The sequence below is a fragment of the Oncorhynchus nerka genome, linkage group LG26 (genome assembly GCF_034236695.1).
Source record: "Oncorhynchus nerka isolate Pitt River linkage group LG26, Oner_Uvic_2.0, whole genome shotgun sequence".
NCBI lineage: Eukaryota > Metazoa > Chordata > Actinopteri > Salmoniformes > Salmonidae > Oncorhynchus > Oncorhynchus nerka.
This window is the reverse complement of record NC_088421.1, coordinates 54,380,734-54,399,370: the sequence shown is the minus strand read 5'-3', so window position 1 is coordinate 54,399,370 and position 18,637 is coordinate 54,380,734. Positions and strand designations below refer to the sequence as shown.

General features: G+C 50.1%; 1 protein-coding gene across 1 annotated transcript in view; it reads left to right on the top strand.

The window, feature by feature from the left end:
• The window catches only part of LOC135564924 (E3 ubiquitin-protein ligase RNF216-like), a 94,567-nt gene extending 76,362 nt beyond the window's left edge, over positions 1-18,205 (top strand). The window contains exon 15 of the mRNA XM_065011006.1: positions 17,555-18,205. Within this exon, the coding sequence (XP_064867078.1) occupies positions 17,555-18,205 (651 nt within the window). The remainder of the gene's footprint in view (positions 1-17,554) is intronic.
• The last annotated feature ends 432 nt before the right edge of the window (positions 18,206-18,637 follow it).

The following is an 18,637-nucleotide window of genomic DNA, read 5'->3' as shown; positions in this document are numbered from 1 at the left end:
TCCTCCTCCTCTACTACAGACACCTATAACCCTCCTCCTCCTCTACTACAGACACCTATAACCCTCCTCCTCCTCCTCTACAGACACCTATAACCCTCCTCCTCTACTACAGACACCTATAACCCTCCTCCTCTACTCAGACACCTATAACCCTCCTCCTCTACTACAGACACCTATAACCCTCCTCCTCCTCTACTACAGACACCTATAACCCTCCTCCTCCTCTACTACAGACACCTATAACCCTCCTCCTCCTCTACTACAGACACCTATAACCCTCCTCCTCCTCTACTAACCCTCCTCCCTCCTCCTCTACTACAGACACCTATAACCCTCCTCCTCCTACTACAGACACCTATAACCCCCTCCTCCTCTACTACAGACACCTATAACCCTCCTCCTCCTCTACTACAGACACCTATAACCCTCCTCCTCTAACAGACACCTCCCCCTCCTCCTCTACTACAGACACCTATAACCCTCCTCCTCTCTACTACAGACACCTATAACCCCTCCTCCTCTACTACAGACACCTATAACCCTCCTCCTCCTCTACTACAGACACCTATAACCCCCTCCTCCCTCTACTACAGACACCTATAACCCTCCTCCTCCTCTACTACAGACACCTATAACCCTCCTCCTCCTCTACTACAGACACCTATAACCCCTCCTCCTCTACTACAGACACCTATAACCCTCCTCCTCCTCTACTACAGACACCTATAACCCTCCTCCTCTACTACAGACACCTATAACCCTCCTCCTCTCTACTACAGACACCTATAACCCTCCTCCTCCTCTACTACAGACACCTATAACCCTCCTCCTCTACTACAGACACCTATAACCCTCCTCCTCCTCTACTACAGACACCTATAACCCTACTACAGACACCTATAACCCCCTCCTCTACTACAGACACCTATAACCCTCCTCCTCTCTACTACAGACACCTATAACCCTCCTCCTCCTCTACTACAGACACCTATAACCCTCCTCCTCCTCTACTACAGACACCTATAACCCTCCTCCTCCTCTACTACAGACACCTATAACCCTCCTCCTCTCTACAGACACCTATAACCCCCTCCTCCTCTACTACAGACACCTATAACCCCTCCTCCTCTACTACAGACACCTATAACCCTCCTCCTCCTACTACAGACACCTATAACCCTCCTCCTCTACTACAGACACCTATAACCCTCCTCCTCCTCTACTACAGACACCTATAACCCTCCTCCTCCTCTACTACAGACACCTATAACCCTCCTCCTCTACTACAGACACCTATAACCCTCCTCCTCCTCTACTACAGACACCTATAACCCTCCTCCTCCTCTACTACAGACACCTATAACCCTCCTCCTCTACTACAGACACCTATAACCCCCTCCTCCTCTACTACAGACACCTATAACCCCTCCTCTCTACTACAGACACCTCCCCTCCTCTACTACAGACACCTATAACCCTCCTCCTCCTCTACTACAGACACCTATAACCCTCCTCCTCTACTACAGACACCTATAACCCTCCTCCTCCTCTACTACAGACACCTATAACCCTCCTCCTCTACTACAGACACCTATAACCCTCCTCCTCCTCTACTACAGACACCTATAACCCTCCTCCTCTACTACAGACACCTATAACCCTCCTCCTCCTCTACTACAGACACCTATAACCCTCCTCCTCTACTACAGACACCTATAACCCCCTCCTCCTCTACTACAGACACCTATAACCCTCCTCCTCCTCTACTACAGACACCTATAACCCTCCTCCTCTCCTCTACTACAGACACCTATAACCCTCCTCCTCCTCTACTACAGACACCTATAACCCTCCCTCCTCTACTACAGACACCTATAACCCTCCTCCTCTCTACAGACACCTATAACCCTCCCTCCTCCTCTACTACAGACACCTATAACCCTCCTCCTCTACTACAGACACCTATAACCCTCCTCCTCTACTACAGACACCTATAACCCTCCTCCTCCTCTACTACAGACACCTATAACCCCCCTCCTCCTCTACTACAGACACCTATAACCCTCCTCCTCTACTACAGACACCTATAACCCTCCTCCTCCTCTACTACAGACACCTATAACCCTCCTCCTCCTCTACAGACACCTATAACCCCTCCTCCTCCTCTACTACAGACACCTATAACCTCCTCCTCTACTACAGACACCTATAACCCTCCTCCTCCTCTACTACAGACACCTATAACCCTCCTCCTCTCTACTACAGACACCTATAACCCTCCTCCTCTACTACAGACACCTATAACCCTCCTCTCCTCTACTACAGACACCTATAACCCTCCTCCTCCTCTACTACAGACACCTATAACCCTCCTCCTCTACTACAGACACCTATAACCCTCCTCCTCTACTACAGACACCTATAACCCTCCTCCTCCTCTACTACAGACACCTATAACCCTCCTCCTCCTCTACTACAGACACCTATAACCCTCCTCCTCCTCTACTACAGACACCTATAACCCTCCTCCTCTACTACAGACACCTATAACCCCTCCTCCTCCTCTACTACAGACACCTATAACCCTCCTCCTCTCTCTACTACAGACACCTATAACCCTCCTCCTCCTCTACTACAGACACCTATAACCCTCCTCCTCCTCTACTACAGACACCTATAACCCTCTCCTCCTCTACTACAGACACCTATAACCCTCCTCCTCCTCTACTACAGACACCTATAACCCCTCCTCCTCTACTACAGACACCTATAACCCTCCTCCTCCTCTACTACAGACACCTATAACCCCCTCCTCCTCTACTACAGACACCTATAACCCTCCTCCTCTACTACAGACACCTATAACCCTCCTCCTCCTCTACTACAGACACCTATAACCCTCCTCCTCCTCTACTACAGACACCTATAACCCTCCTCCTCTCTACTACAGACACCTATAACCCTCCTCCTCCTCTACTACAGACACCTATAACCCCCCTCCTCCTCTACTACAGACACCTATAACCCTCCTCCTCCTCTACTACAGACACCTATAACCCTCCTCCTCCTCTACTACAGACACCTATAACCCTCCTCCTCTCTACTACAGACACCTATAACCCTCCTCCTCTACTACAGACACCTATAACCCCCCCTCCTCTACTACAGACACCTATAACCCTCCTCCTCTACTACAGACACCTATAACCCTCCTCCTCCTCTACTACAGACACCTATAACCCTCCTCCTCCTCTACTACAGACACCTATAACCCTCCTCTACCACAGACACCTATAACCCTCCTCCTCTACTACAGACACCTATAACCCTCCTCTCTACAGACACCTATAACCCCCCTCCTCCTCTACTACAGACACCTATAACCCTCCTCCTCTACTACAGACACCTATAACCCTCCTCTACTACAGACACCTATAACCCTCCTCCTCTACTACAGACACCTATAACCCTCCTCCTCCTCTACTACAGACACCTATAACCCCCCTCCTCCTCTACTACAGACACCTATAACCCCTCCTCCTCCTCTACTACAGACACCTATAACCCTCCTCCTCCTCTACTACAGACACCTATAACCCTCCTCCTCCTCTACACAGACACCTATAACCCTCCTCCTCCTCTACTACAGACACCTATAACCCTCCTCCTCCTCTACTACAGACACCTATAACCCTCCTCTCCTCTACTACAGACACCTAACCCTCCTCCTCCTCTACTACAGACACCTATAACCCTCCTCCTCCTCTACAGACACCTATAACCCTCCTCCTCTCTACTACAGACACCTATAACCCCCTCCCTCCTCTACTACAGACACCTATAACCCTCCTCCTCCTCTACTACAGACACCTATAACCCTCCTCCTCCTCTACTACACCTATAACCCTCCTCCTCTGCTACAGACACCTATAACCCTCCTCCTCCTCTACTACAGACACCTATAACCCCCTCCTCCTCTACTACAGACACCTATAACCCTCCTCCTCCTCTACTACAGACACCTATAACCCTCCTCCTCCTCTACTACAGACACCTATAACCCCCTCCTCCTCCTCTACTACAGACACCTATAACCCTCCTCCTCTCTACTACAGACACCTATAACCCTCCTCCTCCTCTACTACAGACACCTATAACCCTCCTCCTCCTCTACTACAGACACCTATAACCCTCCTCCTCTACTACAGACACCTATAACCCTCCTCCTCCTCTACTACAGACACCTATAACCCCCTCCTCTACTACAGACACCTATAACCCTCCTCCTCCTCTACAGACACCTATAACCCTCCTCCCTCTACTACAGACACCTATAACCCTCCTCCTCTACTACAGACACCTATAACCCTCCTCCTCTACTACAGACACCTATAACCCTCCTCCTCTACTACAGACACCTATAACCCTCCTCCTCCTCTACTACAGACACCTATAACCCTCCTCCTCCTACTACAGACACCTATAACCCTCCTCCTCCTCTACTACAGACACCTATAACCCTCCTCTCCTCTACTACAGACACCTATAACCCTCCTCCTCTACTACAGACACCTATAACCCTCCTCCTCCTCTACTACAGACACCTATAACCCTCCTCCTCCTCTACTACAGACACCTATAACCCTCCTCCTCCTCTACTACAGACACCTATAACCCTCCTCCTCCTCTACTACAGACACCTATAACCCCCTCCTCCTCTACTACAGACACCTATAACTACAGACACCTATAACCCTCCTCCTCCTCTACTACAGACACCTATAACCCTCCTCCTCCTCTACTACAGACACCTATAACCCTCCTCCTCCTCTACTACAGACACCTATAACCCTCCTCCTCTACTACAGACACCTATAACCCTCCTCCTCCTCTACTACAGACACCTATAACCCTCCTCCTCCTCTACTACAGACACCTATAACCCTCCTCCTCCTCTACTACAGACACCTATAACCCTCCTCCTCTACTACAGACACCTATAACCCCTCCTCCTCTACTACAGACACCTATAACCCTCCTCCTCTCTACTACAGACACCTATAACCCTCCTCCTCTACTACAGACACCTATAACCCCCCTCCTCTACTACAGACACCTATAACCCTCCTCCTCTACTACAGACACCTATAACCCTCCTCCTCCTCTACTACAGACACCTATAACCCTCCTCCTCCTCCTCTACTACAGACACCTATAACCCTCCTCCTCTACTACAGACACCTATAACCCTCCTCCTCCTCTACTACAGACACCTATAACCCTCCTCCTCTACTATAACCCTCCTCCTCTCCTACAGACACCTATAACCCTCCTCCTCCTCTACTACAGACACCTATAACCCTCCTCCTCCTCTACTACAGACACCTATAACCCCTCCTCCTCCTCTACTACAGACACCTATAACCCTCCTCCTCCTCTACTACAGACACCTATAACCCTCCTCCTCTACTACAGACACCTATAACCCTCCTCCTCCTCTACTACAGACACCTATAACCCTCCTCCTCCTCTACTACAGACACCTATAACCCCCCTCCTCTACTACAGACACCTATAACCCTCCTCCTCCTCTACTACAGACACCTATAACCCTCCTCCTACTACAGACACCTATAACCCTCCTCCTCCTCTACTACAGACACCTATAACCCTCCTCCTCTACTACAGACACCTATAACCCTCCTCCTCCTCTACTACAGACACCTATAACCCTCCTCCTCCTCTACTACAGACACCTATAACCCTCCTCCTCTACTACAGACACCTATAACCCTCCTCCTCCTCTACTACAGACACCTATAACCCTCCTCCTCCTCCTCTACTACAGACACCTATAACCCCCTCCTCCTCTACTACAGACACCTATAACCCCTCCTCCTCCTCTACTACAGACACCTATAACCCTCCTCCTCCTCTACTACAGACACCTATAACCCTCCTCCTCTACTACAGACACCTATAACCCCTCCTCCTCCTCTACTACAGACACCTATAACCCTCCTCCTCTACTACAGACACCTATAACCCTCCTCCTCCTCTACTACAGACACCTATAACCCTCCTCCTCCTCTACTACAGACACCTATAACCCTCCTCCTCCTACTACAGACACCTATAACCCCCCTCCTCTACTACAGACACCTATAACCCTCCTCCTCCTCTACTACAGACACCTATAACCCTCCTCCTCCTCTACTACAGACACCTATAACCCTCCTCCTCTACTACAGACACCTATAACCCTCCTCCTCCTCTACTACAGACACCTATAACCCTCCTCCTCCTCTACTACAGACACCTATAACCCTCCTCCTCTCTACTACAGACACCTATAACCCTCCTCCTCCTCTACTACAGACACCTATAACCCTCCTCCTCCTCTACTACAGACACCTATAACCCCCTCCTCTACTACAGACACCTATAACCCTCCTCCTCCTCTACTACAGACACCTATAACCCTCCTCCTCTACTACAGACACCTATAACCCTCCTCCTCCTCTACTACAGACACCTATAACCCTCCTCCTCTACTACAGACACCTATAACCCTCCTCCTCCTCTACTACAGACACCTATAACCCTCCTCCTCCTCTACTACAGACACCTATAACCCTCCTCCTCCTCTACTACAGACACCTATAACCCTCCTCCTCCTCTACTACAGACACCTATAACCCTCCTCCTCCTCTACTACAGACACCTATAACCCTCCTCCTCCTCTACTACAGACACCTATAACCCTCCTCCTCCTCTACTACAGACACCTATAACCCTCCTCCTCCTCTACTACAGACACCTATAACCCTCCTCCTCCTCTACTACAGACACCTATAACCCTCCTCCTACAGACACCTATAACCCTCCTCCTCCTCTACAGACACCTATAACCCTCCTCCTCTCTACTACAGACACCTATAACCCTCCTCCTCTACTACAGACACCTAACCCTCCTCCTCTCTACTACAGACACCTATAACCCTCCTCCTCCTCTACTACAGACACCTATAACCCCTCCTCCTCCTCTACTACAGACACCTATAACCCTCCTCCTCCTCTACTACAGACACCTATAACCCTCCTCCTCTACTACAGACACCTATAACCCCTCCTCCTCCTCTACTACAGACACCTATAACCCTCCTCCTCCTCTACTACAGACACCTATAACCCTCCTCCTCCTCTACTACAGACACCTATAACCCTCCTCCTCTACTACAGACACCTATAACCCTCCTCCTCCTCTACTACAGACACCTATAACCCCCCTCCTCCTCTACTACAGACACCTATAACCCTCCTCCTCCTCTACTACAGACACCTATAACCCTCCTCCTCCTCTACTACAGACACCTATAACCCTCCTCCTCCTCTACTACAGACACCTATAACCCTCCTCCTCCTCTACTACAGACACCTATAACCCTCCTCCTCCTCTACTACAGACACCTATAACCCTCCTCCTCCTCTACTACAGACACCTATAACCCTCCTCCTCCTCTACTACAGACACCTATAACCCTCCTCCTCCTCTACTACAGACACCTATAACCCTCCTCCTCCTACTACAGACACCTATAACCCTCCTCCTCTCTACAGACACCTATAACCCTCCTCCTCCTCTACTACAGACACCTATAACCCTCCTCCTCTCTACTACAGACACCTATAACCCTCCTCCTCCTCTACTACAGACACCTATAACCCTCCTCCTCCTCTACTACAGACACCTATAACCCCTCCTCCTCTACTACAGACACCTATAACCCTCCTCCTCCTCTACTACAGACACCTATAACCCCTCCTCCTCTACTACAGACACCTATAACCCTCCTCCTCTACTACAGACACCTATAACCCTCCTCCTCCTCTACTACAGACACCTATAACCCTCCTCCTCCTCTCTACTACAGACACCTATAACCCTCCTCCTCTACTACAGACACCTATAACCCTCCTCCTCCTCTACTACAGACACCTATAACCCTCCTCCTCTACTACAGACACCTATAACCCTCCTCCTCCTCTACTACAGACACCTATAACCCTCCTCCTCCTCTACTACAGACACCTATAACCCTCCTCCTCTCTACTACAGACACCTATAACCCTCCTCCTCTCTACTACAGACACCTATAACCCTCCTCCTCCTCTACTACAGACACCTATAACCCTCCTCCTCTACTACAGACACCTATAACCCTCCTCCTCCCTCTACTACAGACACCTATAACCCTCCTCCTCCTCTACTACAGACACCTATAACCCTCCTCCTCTACTACAGACACCTATAACCCTCCTCCTCTACTACAGACACCTATAACCCTCCTCCTCTACTACAGACACCTATAACCCTCCTCCTCTACTACAGACACCTATAACCCTCCTCCTCCTCTACTACAGACACCTATAACCCTCCTCCTCCTCTACTACAGACACCTATAACCCTCCTCCTCCTCTACTACAGACACCTATAACCCTCCTCCTCCTCTACTACAGACACCTATAACCCTCCTCCTCCTCTACTACAGACACCTATAACCCCCCTCCTCCTCTACTACAGACACCTATAACCCTCCTCCTCCTCTACTACAGACACCTATAACCCTCCTCCTCTACTACAGACACCTATAACCCTCCTCCTCCTCTACTACAGACACCTATAACCCTCCTCCTCTCTACTACAGACACCTATAACCCTCCTCCTCTACTACAGACACCTATAACCCTCCTCCTCCTCTACTACAGACACCTATAACCCTCCTCCTCCTCTACTACAGACACCTATAACCCTCCTCCTCCTCTACTACAGACACCTATAACCCTCCTCCTCCTCTACTACAGACACCTATAACCCTCCTCCTCCTCTACTACAGACACCTATAACCCTCCTCCTCCTCTACTACAGACACCTATAACCCTCCTCCTCTACTACAGACACCTATAACCCTCCTCCTCTACTACAGACACCTATAACCCTCCTCCTCCTCTACTACAGACACCTATAACCCTCCTCCTCCTCTACTACAGACACCTATAACCCTCCTCCTCTAGACACCTATAACCCTCCTCCTCCTCTACTACAGACACCTATAACCCTCCTCCTCCTCTACTACAGACACCTATAACCCTCCTCCTCCTCTACTACAGACACCTATAACCCTCCTCCTCCTCTACTACAGACACCTATAACCCTCCTCCTCCTCTACTACAGACACCTATAACCCTCCTCCTCCTCTACTACAGACACCTATAACCCCTCCTCCTCTACTACAGACACCTATAACCCTCCTCCTCTACTACAGACACCTATAACCCTCCTCCCTCTACTACAGACACCTATAACCCTCCTCCTCCTCTACTACAGACACCTATAACCCTCCTCCTCCTCTACTACAGACACCTATAACCCTCCTCCTCCTCTACTACAGACACCTATAACCCTCCTCCTCCTCTACTACAGACACCTATAACCCTCCTCCTCCTCTACTACAGACACCTATAACCCTCCTCCTCTCTACTACAGACACCTATAACCCTCCTCCTCCTCTACTACAGACACCTATAACCCCCTCCTCCTCTACTACAGACACCTATAACCCTCCTCCTCTACTACAGACACCTATAACCCTCCTCCTCCTCTACTACAGACACCTATAACCCTCCTCCTCCTCTACTACAGACACCTATAACCCTCCTCCTCCTCTACTACAGACACCTATAACCCTCCTCCTCCTCTACTACAGACACCTATAACCCTCCTCCTCCTCTACTACAGACACCTATAACCCTCCTCCTCCTCTACTACAGACACCTATAACCCCTCCTCCTCTACTACAGACACCTATAACCCTCCTCCTCTACTACAGACACCTATAACCCCTCCTCCTACTACAGACACCTATAACCCTCCTCCTCCTCTACTACAGACACCTATAACCCTCCTCCTCCTCTACTACAGACACCTATAACCCTCCTCCTCTACTACAGACACCTATAACCCTCCTCCTCCTCTACTACAGACACCTATAACCCTCCTCCTCCTCTACTACAGACACCTATAACCCTCCTCCTCCTCTACTACAGACACCTATAACCCTCCTCCTCCTACTACAGACACCTATAACCCTCCTCCTCCTCTACTACAGACACCTATAACCCTCCTCCTCCTCTACTACAGACACCTATAACCCTCCTCCTCTACTACAGACACCTATAACCCTCCTCCTCCTCTACTACAGACACCTATAACCCTCCTCCTCCTCTACTACAGACACCTATAACCCTCCTCCTCCTCTACTACAGACACCTATAACCCCTCCTCCTCTCTACTACAGACACCTATAACCCTCCTCCTCCTCTACTACAGACACCTATAACCCTCCTCCTCTCTACTACAGACACCTATAACCCTCCTCCTCTCCTACAGACACCTATAACCCTCCTCCTCTACAGACACCTATAACCCTCCTCCTCTACTACAGACACCTATAACCCTCCTCCTCCTCTACTACAGACACCTATAACCCTCCTCCTCCTCTACTACAGACACCTATAACCCTCCTCCTCCTCTACTACAGACACCTATAACCCTCCTCCTCCTCTACTACAGACACCTATAACCCTCCTCCTCTACTACAGACACCTATAACCCTCCTCCTCCTCTACTACAGACACCTATAACCCTCCTCCTCCTCTACTACAGACACCTATAACCCTCCTCCTCCTCTACTACAGACACCTATAACCCTCCTCCTCCTCTACTACAGACACCTATAACCCTCCTCCTCTACTACAGACACCTATAACCCTCCTCCTCCTCTACTACAGACACCTATAACCCTCCTCCTCTCTACAGACACCTATAACCCCTCCTCCTCCTCTACTACAGACACCTATAACCCTCCTCCTCCTCTACTACAGACACCTATAACCCCTCCTCCTCCTCTACTACAGACACCTATAACCCTCCTCCTCTCTACTACAGACACCTATAACCCTCCTCCTCCTCTACAGACACCTATAACCCTCCTCCTCCTCTACTACAGACACCTATAACCCTCCTCCTCCTCTACTACAGACACCTATAACCCTCCTCCTCCTCTACTACAGACACCTATAACCCTCCTCCTCCTCTACTACAGACACCTATAACCCTCCTCCTCTCTACAGACACCTATAACCCTCCTCCTCCTCTACTACAGACACCTATAACCCTCCTCCTCCTCTACTACAGACACCTATAACCCTCCTCCTCCTCTACTACAGACACCTATAACCCTCCTCCTCCTCTACTACAGACACCTATAACCCTCCTCCTCCTCTACTAGACACCTATAACCCCTCCTCCTCCTCTACTACAGACACCTATAACCCTCCTCCTCCTCTACAGACACCTATAACCCTCCTCCTCCTCTACTACAGACACCTATAACCCTCCTCCTCCTCTACTACAGACACCTATAACCCTCCTCCTCTACTACAGACACCTATAACCCTCCTCCTCCTCTACTACAGACACCTATAACCCTCCTCCTCCTCTACTACAGACACCTATAACCCTCCTCCTCCTCTACAGACACCTATAACCCCTCCTCCTCCTCTACTACAGACACCTATAACCCTCCTCCTCCTCTACTACAGACACCTATAACCCTCCTCCTCCTCTACTACAGACACCTATAACCCTCCTCCTCCTCTACTACAGACACCTATAACCCTCCTCCTCCTCTACTACAGACACCTATAACCCTCCTCCTCCTCTACTACAGACACCTATAACCCTCCTCCTCCTCTACTACAGACACCTATAACCCTCCTCCTCCTCTACTACAGACACCTATAACCCCTCCTCCTCCTCTACAGACACCTATAACCCTCCTCCTCCTCTACTACAGACACCTATAACCCCCTCCTCCTCTACTACAGACACCTATAACCCTCCTCCTCCTCTACTACAGACACCTATAACCCTCCTCCTCTCTACTACAGACACCTATAACCCCCTCCTCTACAGACACCTATAACCCTCCTCCTCCTCTACTACAGACACCTATAACCCTCCTCCTCCTCTACTACAGACACCTATAACCCTCCTCCTCTCTACTACAGACACCTATAACCCCTCCTCCTCTACTACAGACACCTATAACCCTCCTCCTCCTCTACTACAGACACCTATAACCTCCTCTACTACAGACACCTATAACCCTCCTCCTCCTCTACTACAGACACCTATAACCCTCCTCCTCCTCTACTACAGACACCTATAACCCTCCTCCTCCTCTACTACAGACACCTATAACCCTCCTCCTCCTCTACTACAGACACCTATAACCCTCCTCCTCTACTACAGACACCTATAACCCTCCTCCTCTACTACAGACACCTATAACCCTCCTCCTCCTCTACTACAGACACCTATAACCCTCCTCCTCCTCTACTACAGACACCTATAACCCTCCTCCTCCTCTACTACAGACACCTATAACCCTCCTCCTCTACTACAGACACCTATAACCCTCCTCCTCCTCTACTACAGACACCTATAACCCTCCTCCTCCTCTACTACAGACACCTATAACCCTCCTCCTCCTCTACTACAGACACCTATAACCCTCCTCCTCTACTACAGACACCTATAACCCTCCTCCTCCTCTACTACAGACACCTATAACCCTCCTCCTCCTCTACTACAGACACCTATAACCCTCCTATACACCTATAACCCTCCTCCTCCTCTACTACAGACACCTATAACCCCTCCTCCTCTACTACAGACACCTATAACCCTCCTCCTCTACTACAGACACCTATAACCCCCCTCCTCCTCTACTACAGACACCTATAACCCTCCTCCTCTACTACAGACACCTATAACCCTCCTCCTCCTCTACTACAGACACCTATAACCCTCCTCCTCCTCTACTACAGACACCTATAACCCTCCTCCTCCTCTACTACAGACACCTATAACCCTCCTCCTCCTCTACTACAGACACCTATAACCCTCCTCCTCCTCTACTACAGACACCTATAACCCTCCTCCTCCTCTACTACAGACACCTATAACCCTCCTCCTCTACTACTATAACCCTCCTCCTCCTCTACTAGACACCTATAACCCCTCCTCCTCCTCTACTACAGACACCTATAACCCTCCTCCTCCTCTACTACAGACACCTATAACCCCCTCCTCCTCTACTACAGACACCTATAACCCTCCTCCTCCTCTACTACAGACACCTATAACCCTCCTCCTCTACTACAGACACCTATAACCCTCCTCCTCCTCTACTACAGACACCTATAACCCTCCTCCTCCTCTACTACAGACACCTATAACCCTCCTCCTCCTCTACTACAGACACCTATAACCCTCCCTCCTCCTCTACTACAGACACCTATAACCCTCCTCCTCCTCTACTACAGACACCTATAACCCTCCTCCTCCTCTACTACAGACACCTATAACCCCTCCTCCTCTACTACAGACACCTATAACCCTCCTCCTCCTCTACTCAGACACCTATAACCTCTCCTCTACTACAGACACCTATAACCCTCCTCCTCCTACTACAGACACCTATAACCCTCCTCCTCCTCTACTACAGACACCTATAACCCTCCTCCTCCTCTACTACAGACACCTATAACCCTCCTCCTCTACTACAGACACCTATAACCCTCCTCCTCCTCTACTACAGACACCTATAACCCTCCTCCTCTACTACAGACACCTATAACCCTCCTCCTCCTCTACTACAGACACCTATAACCCTCCTCCTCCTCTACTACAGACACCTATAACCCTCCTCCTCTACTACAGACACCTATAACCCTCCTCCTCTACTAGACACCTATAACCCCCCTCCTCCTCTAGACACCTATAACCCTCCTCCTCTACTACAGACACCTATAACCCTCCTCCTCCTCTACTACAGACACCTATAACCCTCCTCCTCCTCTACTACAGACACCTATAACCCTCCCTCCTCTACTACAGACACCTATAACCCTCCTCCTCCTCTACTACAGACACCTATAACCCTCCTCCTCCTCTACTACAGACACCTATAACCCTCCTCCTCTACTACAGACACCTATAACCCTCCTCCTCTACTACAGACACCTATAACCCTCCTCCTCCTCTACTACAGACACCTATAACCCTCCTCCTCCTCTACTACAGACACCTATAACCCTCCTCCTCTACTACAGACACCTATAACCCTCCTCCTCCTCTACTACAGACACCTATAACCCTCCTCCTCTACTACAGACACCTATAACCCTCCTCCTCTACTACAGACACCTATAACCCTCCTCCTCCTCTACTACAGACACCTATAACCCTCCTCCTCCTCTACTACAGACACCTATAACCCTCCTCCTCTACTACAGACACCTATAACCCTCCTCCTCCTCTACAGACACCTATAACCCTCCTCCTCCTCTACTACAGACACCTATAACCCTCCCTCCTCTACTACAGACACCTATAACCCTCCTCCTCCTCTACAGACACCTATAACCCCTCCTCCTCTACTACAGACACCTATAACCCTCCTCCTCCTCTACTACAGACACCTATAACCCTCCTCCTCCTCTACTACAGACACCTATAACCCTCCTCCTCTACTACAGACACCTATAACCCTCCTCCTCCTCTACTACAGACACCTATAACCCTCCTCCTCCTCTACTACAGACACCTATAACCCTCCTCCTCCTCTACTACAGACACCTATAACCCTCCTCCTCCTCTACTACAGACACCTATAACCCTCCTCCTCTACTACAGACACCTATAACCCTCCTCCTCCTCTACTACAGACACCTATAACCCTCCTCCTCCTCTACTACAGACACCTATAACCCTCCTCCTCCTCTACTACAGACACCTATAACCCTCCTCCTCCTCTACTACAGACACCTATAACCCTCCTCCTCTCTACTACAGACACCTATAACCCTCCTCCTCCTACTACAGACACCTATAACCCTCCTCCTCTACTACAGACACCTATAACCCCCTCCTCCTACAGACACCTCCCTCCTCCTCTACAGACACCTATAACCCTCCTCCTCTACTACAGACACCTATAACCCTCCTCCTCCAGACTACTACAGACACCTATAACCCTCCTCCTCCTCTACTACAGACACCTATAACCCCTCCTCCTCTACTACAGACACCTATAACCTCTCCTCTCTACTACAGACACCTATAACCCTCCTCCTCTCTACAGACACCTATAACCCTCCTCCTCCTCTACTACAGACACCTATAACCCTCCTCCTCCTCTACTACAGACACCTATAACCCTCCTCCTCCTCTACTACAGACACCTATAACCCTCCTCCTCCTCTACTACAGACACCTATAACCCCTCCTCCTCCTCTACTACAGACACCTATAACCCTCCTCCTCCTCTACTACAGACACCTATAACCCTCCTCCTCCTACTACAGACACCTATAACCCTCCTCCTCTACTACAGACACCTATAACCCTCCTCCTCCTCTACTACAGACACCTATAACCCTCCTCCTCCTCTACAGACACCTATAACCCTCCTCCTCTACTACAGACACCTATAACCCTCCTCCTCCTACTACAGACACCTATAACCCTCCTCCTCTACTACAGACACCTATAACCCTCCTCCTCCTCTACTACAGACACCTATAACCCTCCTCCTCCTCTACTACAGACACCTATAACCCTCCTCCTCCTCTACTACAGACACCTATAACCCTCCTCCTCCTCTACTACAGACACCTATAACCCTCCTCCTCTACTACAGACACCTATAACCCTCCTCCTCCTCTACTACAGACACCTATAACCCTCCTCCTCTACTACAGACACCTATAACCCTCCTCCTCCTCTACTACAGACACCTATAACCCTCCTCCTCTACTACAGACACCTATAACCCTCCTCCTCTACTACAGACACCTATAACCCTCCTCCTCCTCTACTAGACACCTATAACCCCTCCTCCTCCTCTACTACAGACACCTATAACCCTCCTCCTCTCTACTACAGACACCTATAACCCTCCTCCTCCTCTACTACAGACACCTATAACCCTCCTCCTCCTCTACTACAGACACCTATAACCCCTCCTCCTCTCTACTACAGACACCTATAACCCTCCTCCTCCTCTACTACAGACACCTATAACCCTCCTCCTCTACTACAGACACCTATAACCCTCCTCCTCTACTACAGACACCTATAACCCTCCTCCTCCTACTACAGACACCTATAACCCTCCTCCTCTACTACAGACACCTATAACCCTCCTCCTCCTCTACTACAGACACCTATAACCCTCCTCCTCCTCTACTACAGACACCTATAACCCTCCTCCTCTACTACAGACACCTATAACCCTCCTCCTCCTCTACTACAGACACCTATAACCCTCCTCCTCCTCTACTACAGACACCTATAACCCTCCTCCTCCTCTACTACAGACACCTATAACCCCCTCCTCTACTACAGACACCTATAACCCTCCTCCTCCTCTACTACAGACACCTATAACCCTCCTCCTCCTCTACTACAGACACCTATAACCCTCCTCCTCTACTACAGACACCTATAACCCTCCTCCTCCTCTACTACAGACACCTATAACCCTCCTCCTCTACTACAGACACCTGTAACCCTCCTCCTCCTCCTCTACTACAGACACCTATAACCCCCTCCTCCTCTACAGACCTTCATCCTCTACTTCTCGTCCTCCTCTTCCAGACTGTTATCTAGTACCAGGTGTCTCCATCAGTTAATAGACTGAGATGTGATCATGGCAGAGCGAACCCTGCTTTACGTTTGTTTTGTTTCGGGGGGGGGGTGCTGACCTCTGACCCATTGACCTTGCTACTGTTCCAGAGATATTTTTGATTAAAGCATAATGTTGTTCTGAGTGTTTCTGCTCAATAAATATTTTAGTTTTCACATTCTGGTCCTGTCTGGTGGTTCCATACACTTATCTTACCTTATCTTCAGGTAGTCCATCGTATCACAGACCTTTATACTCTCAGCTTAAGGTAGTCCATCGTATCACAGACCTTTATACTCTTAGCTTATCTTAAGGTAGTCCATCGTATCACAGACCTTTATACTCTTAGCTTAAGGTAGTCCATCGTATCACAGACCTTTATACTCTTAGTTTAAGGTAGTCCATCGTATCACAGACCTTTATACTCTTAGTTTAAGGTAGTCCATCGTATCACAGACCTTTATACTCTTAGTTTAAGGTAGTCCATCGGACAGACAGACCTTTATACTCTTAGTTTACAGAGTCCATCTGTATCCACAGACCTTTATACTCTTAGCTTAAGGTAGTCCATCGTATCACAGACCTTTATACTGTCTAGTTTAAGGTAGTCCATCGTATCACACAGACAGAGCACCTTTATACCTTACGGACAGAGTCCATCAATCACAGACAGAGCACACTGTCTTCCACAGACAGAGCACACCAAGGCCACAGACAGAGCACACTGTCTTCCACAGACAGAGCACACCAAGGCCACAGACAGAGCACACTGTCTGCCACAGACAGAGCACACCAAGGCCACGGACAGAGCACACCAAGGCCACGGACAGAGCACACCAAGGCCACGGACAGAGCACACCAAGGCCACGGACAGAGCACACCAAGGCCACGGACAGAGCACACCAAGGCCACGGACAGAGCACACCAAGGCCACGGACAGAGCACACCAAGGCCACGGACAGAGCACACCAAGGCCACGGACAGAGCACACCAAGGCCACGGACAGAGCACACCAAGGCCACGGACAGAGCACACCAAGGCCACGGACAGAGCACACCAAGGCCACGGACAGAGCACACCAATGCCACGGACAGAGCACACCAATGCCACGGACAGAGCACACCAAGGCCACGGACAGAGCACACCAAGGCCACGGACAGAGCACACCAATGCCACGGACAGAGCACACCAAGGCCACGGACAGAGCACACCAAGGCCACGGACAGAGCACACCAAGGCCACGGACAGAGCACACCAAGGCCACGGACAGAGCACACCAAGGCCACGGACAGAGCACACCAAGGCCACGGACAGAGCACACCAAGGCCACGGACAGAGCACACCAAGGCCACGGACAGAGCACACCAAGGCCACGGACACAGCTGTAGACTACGTTACAGGGATATGACCCTGACTAGACTACGTTACGGCTGGGCTGTGGGTGGTCTTCGGGGCATCATATCTGTCTGACTAGACTACGTTACGGCTGGGCTGGTCACCAGGATGTTGGGCTGCGTTGGGAGCCGTCAACTCAGGAGGTTTCAAAGTGTCCCACACCTTTCTAGGTTTGGTCCTGGTTGGAGGTTGGACCCACAACTGAGACAGAGAGAGCAACCTGGGCTGTGGGTGGTCTTCAGGGCATCATATCTGTCTGACTAGACTACGTTACGGCTGGGCTGGTCACCAGGATGTTGGGCTGCGTTGGGAGCTCGTCCAGGACTGAGTCGTCAACTCAGGAGGTTTCAAAGTGTCCCACACCCTTCTAGGTTTGGTCCTGGTTGGAGGTTGGACCCACAACTGAGACAGAGAGAGCAACCTGG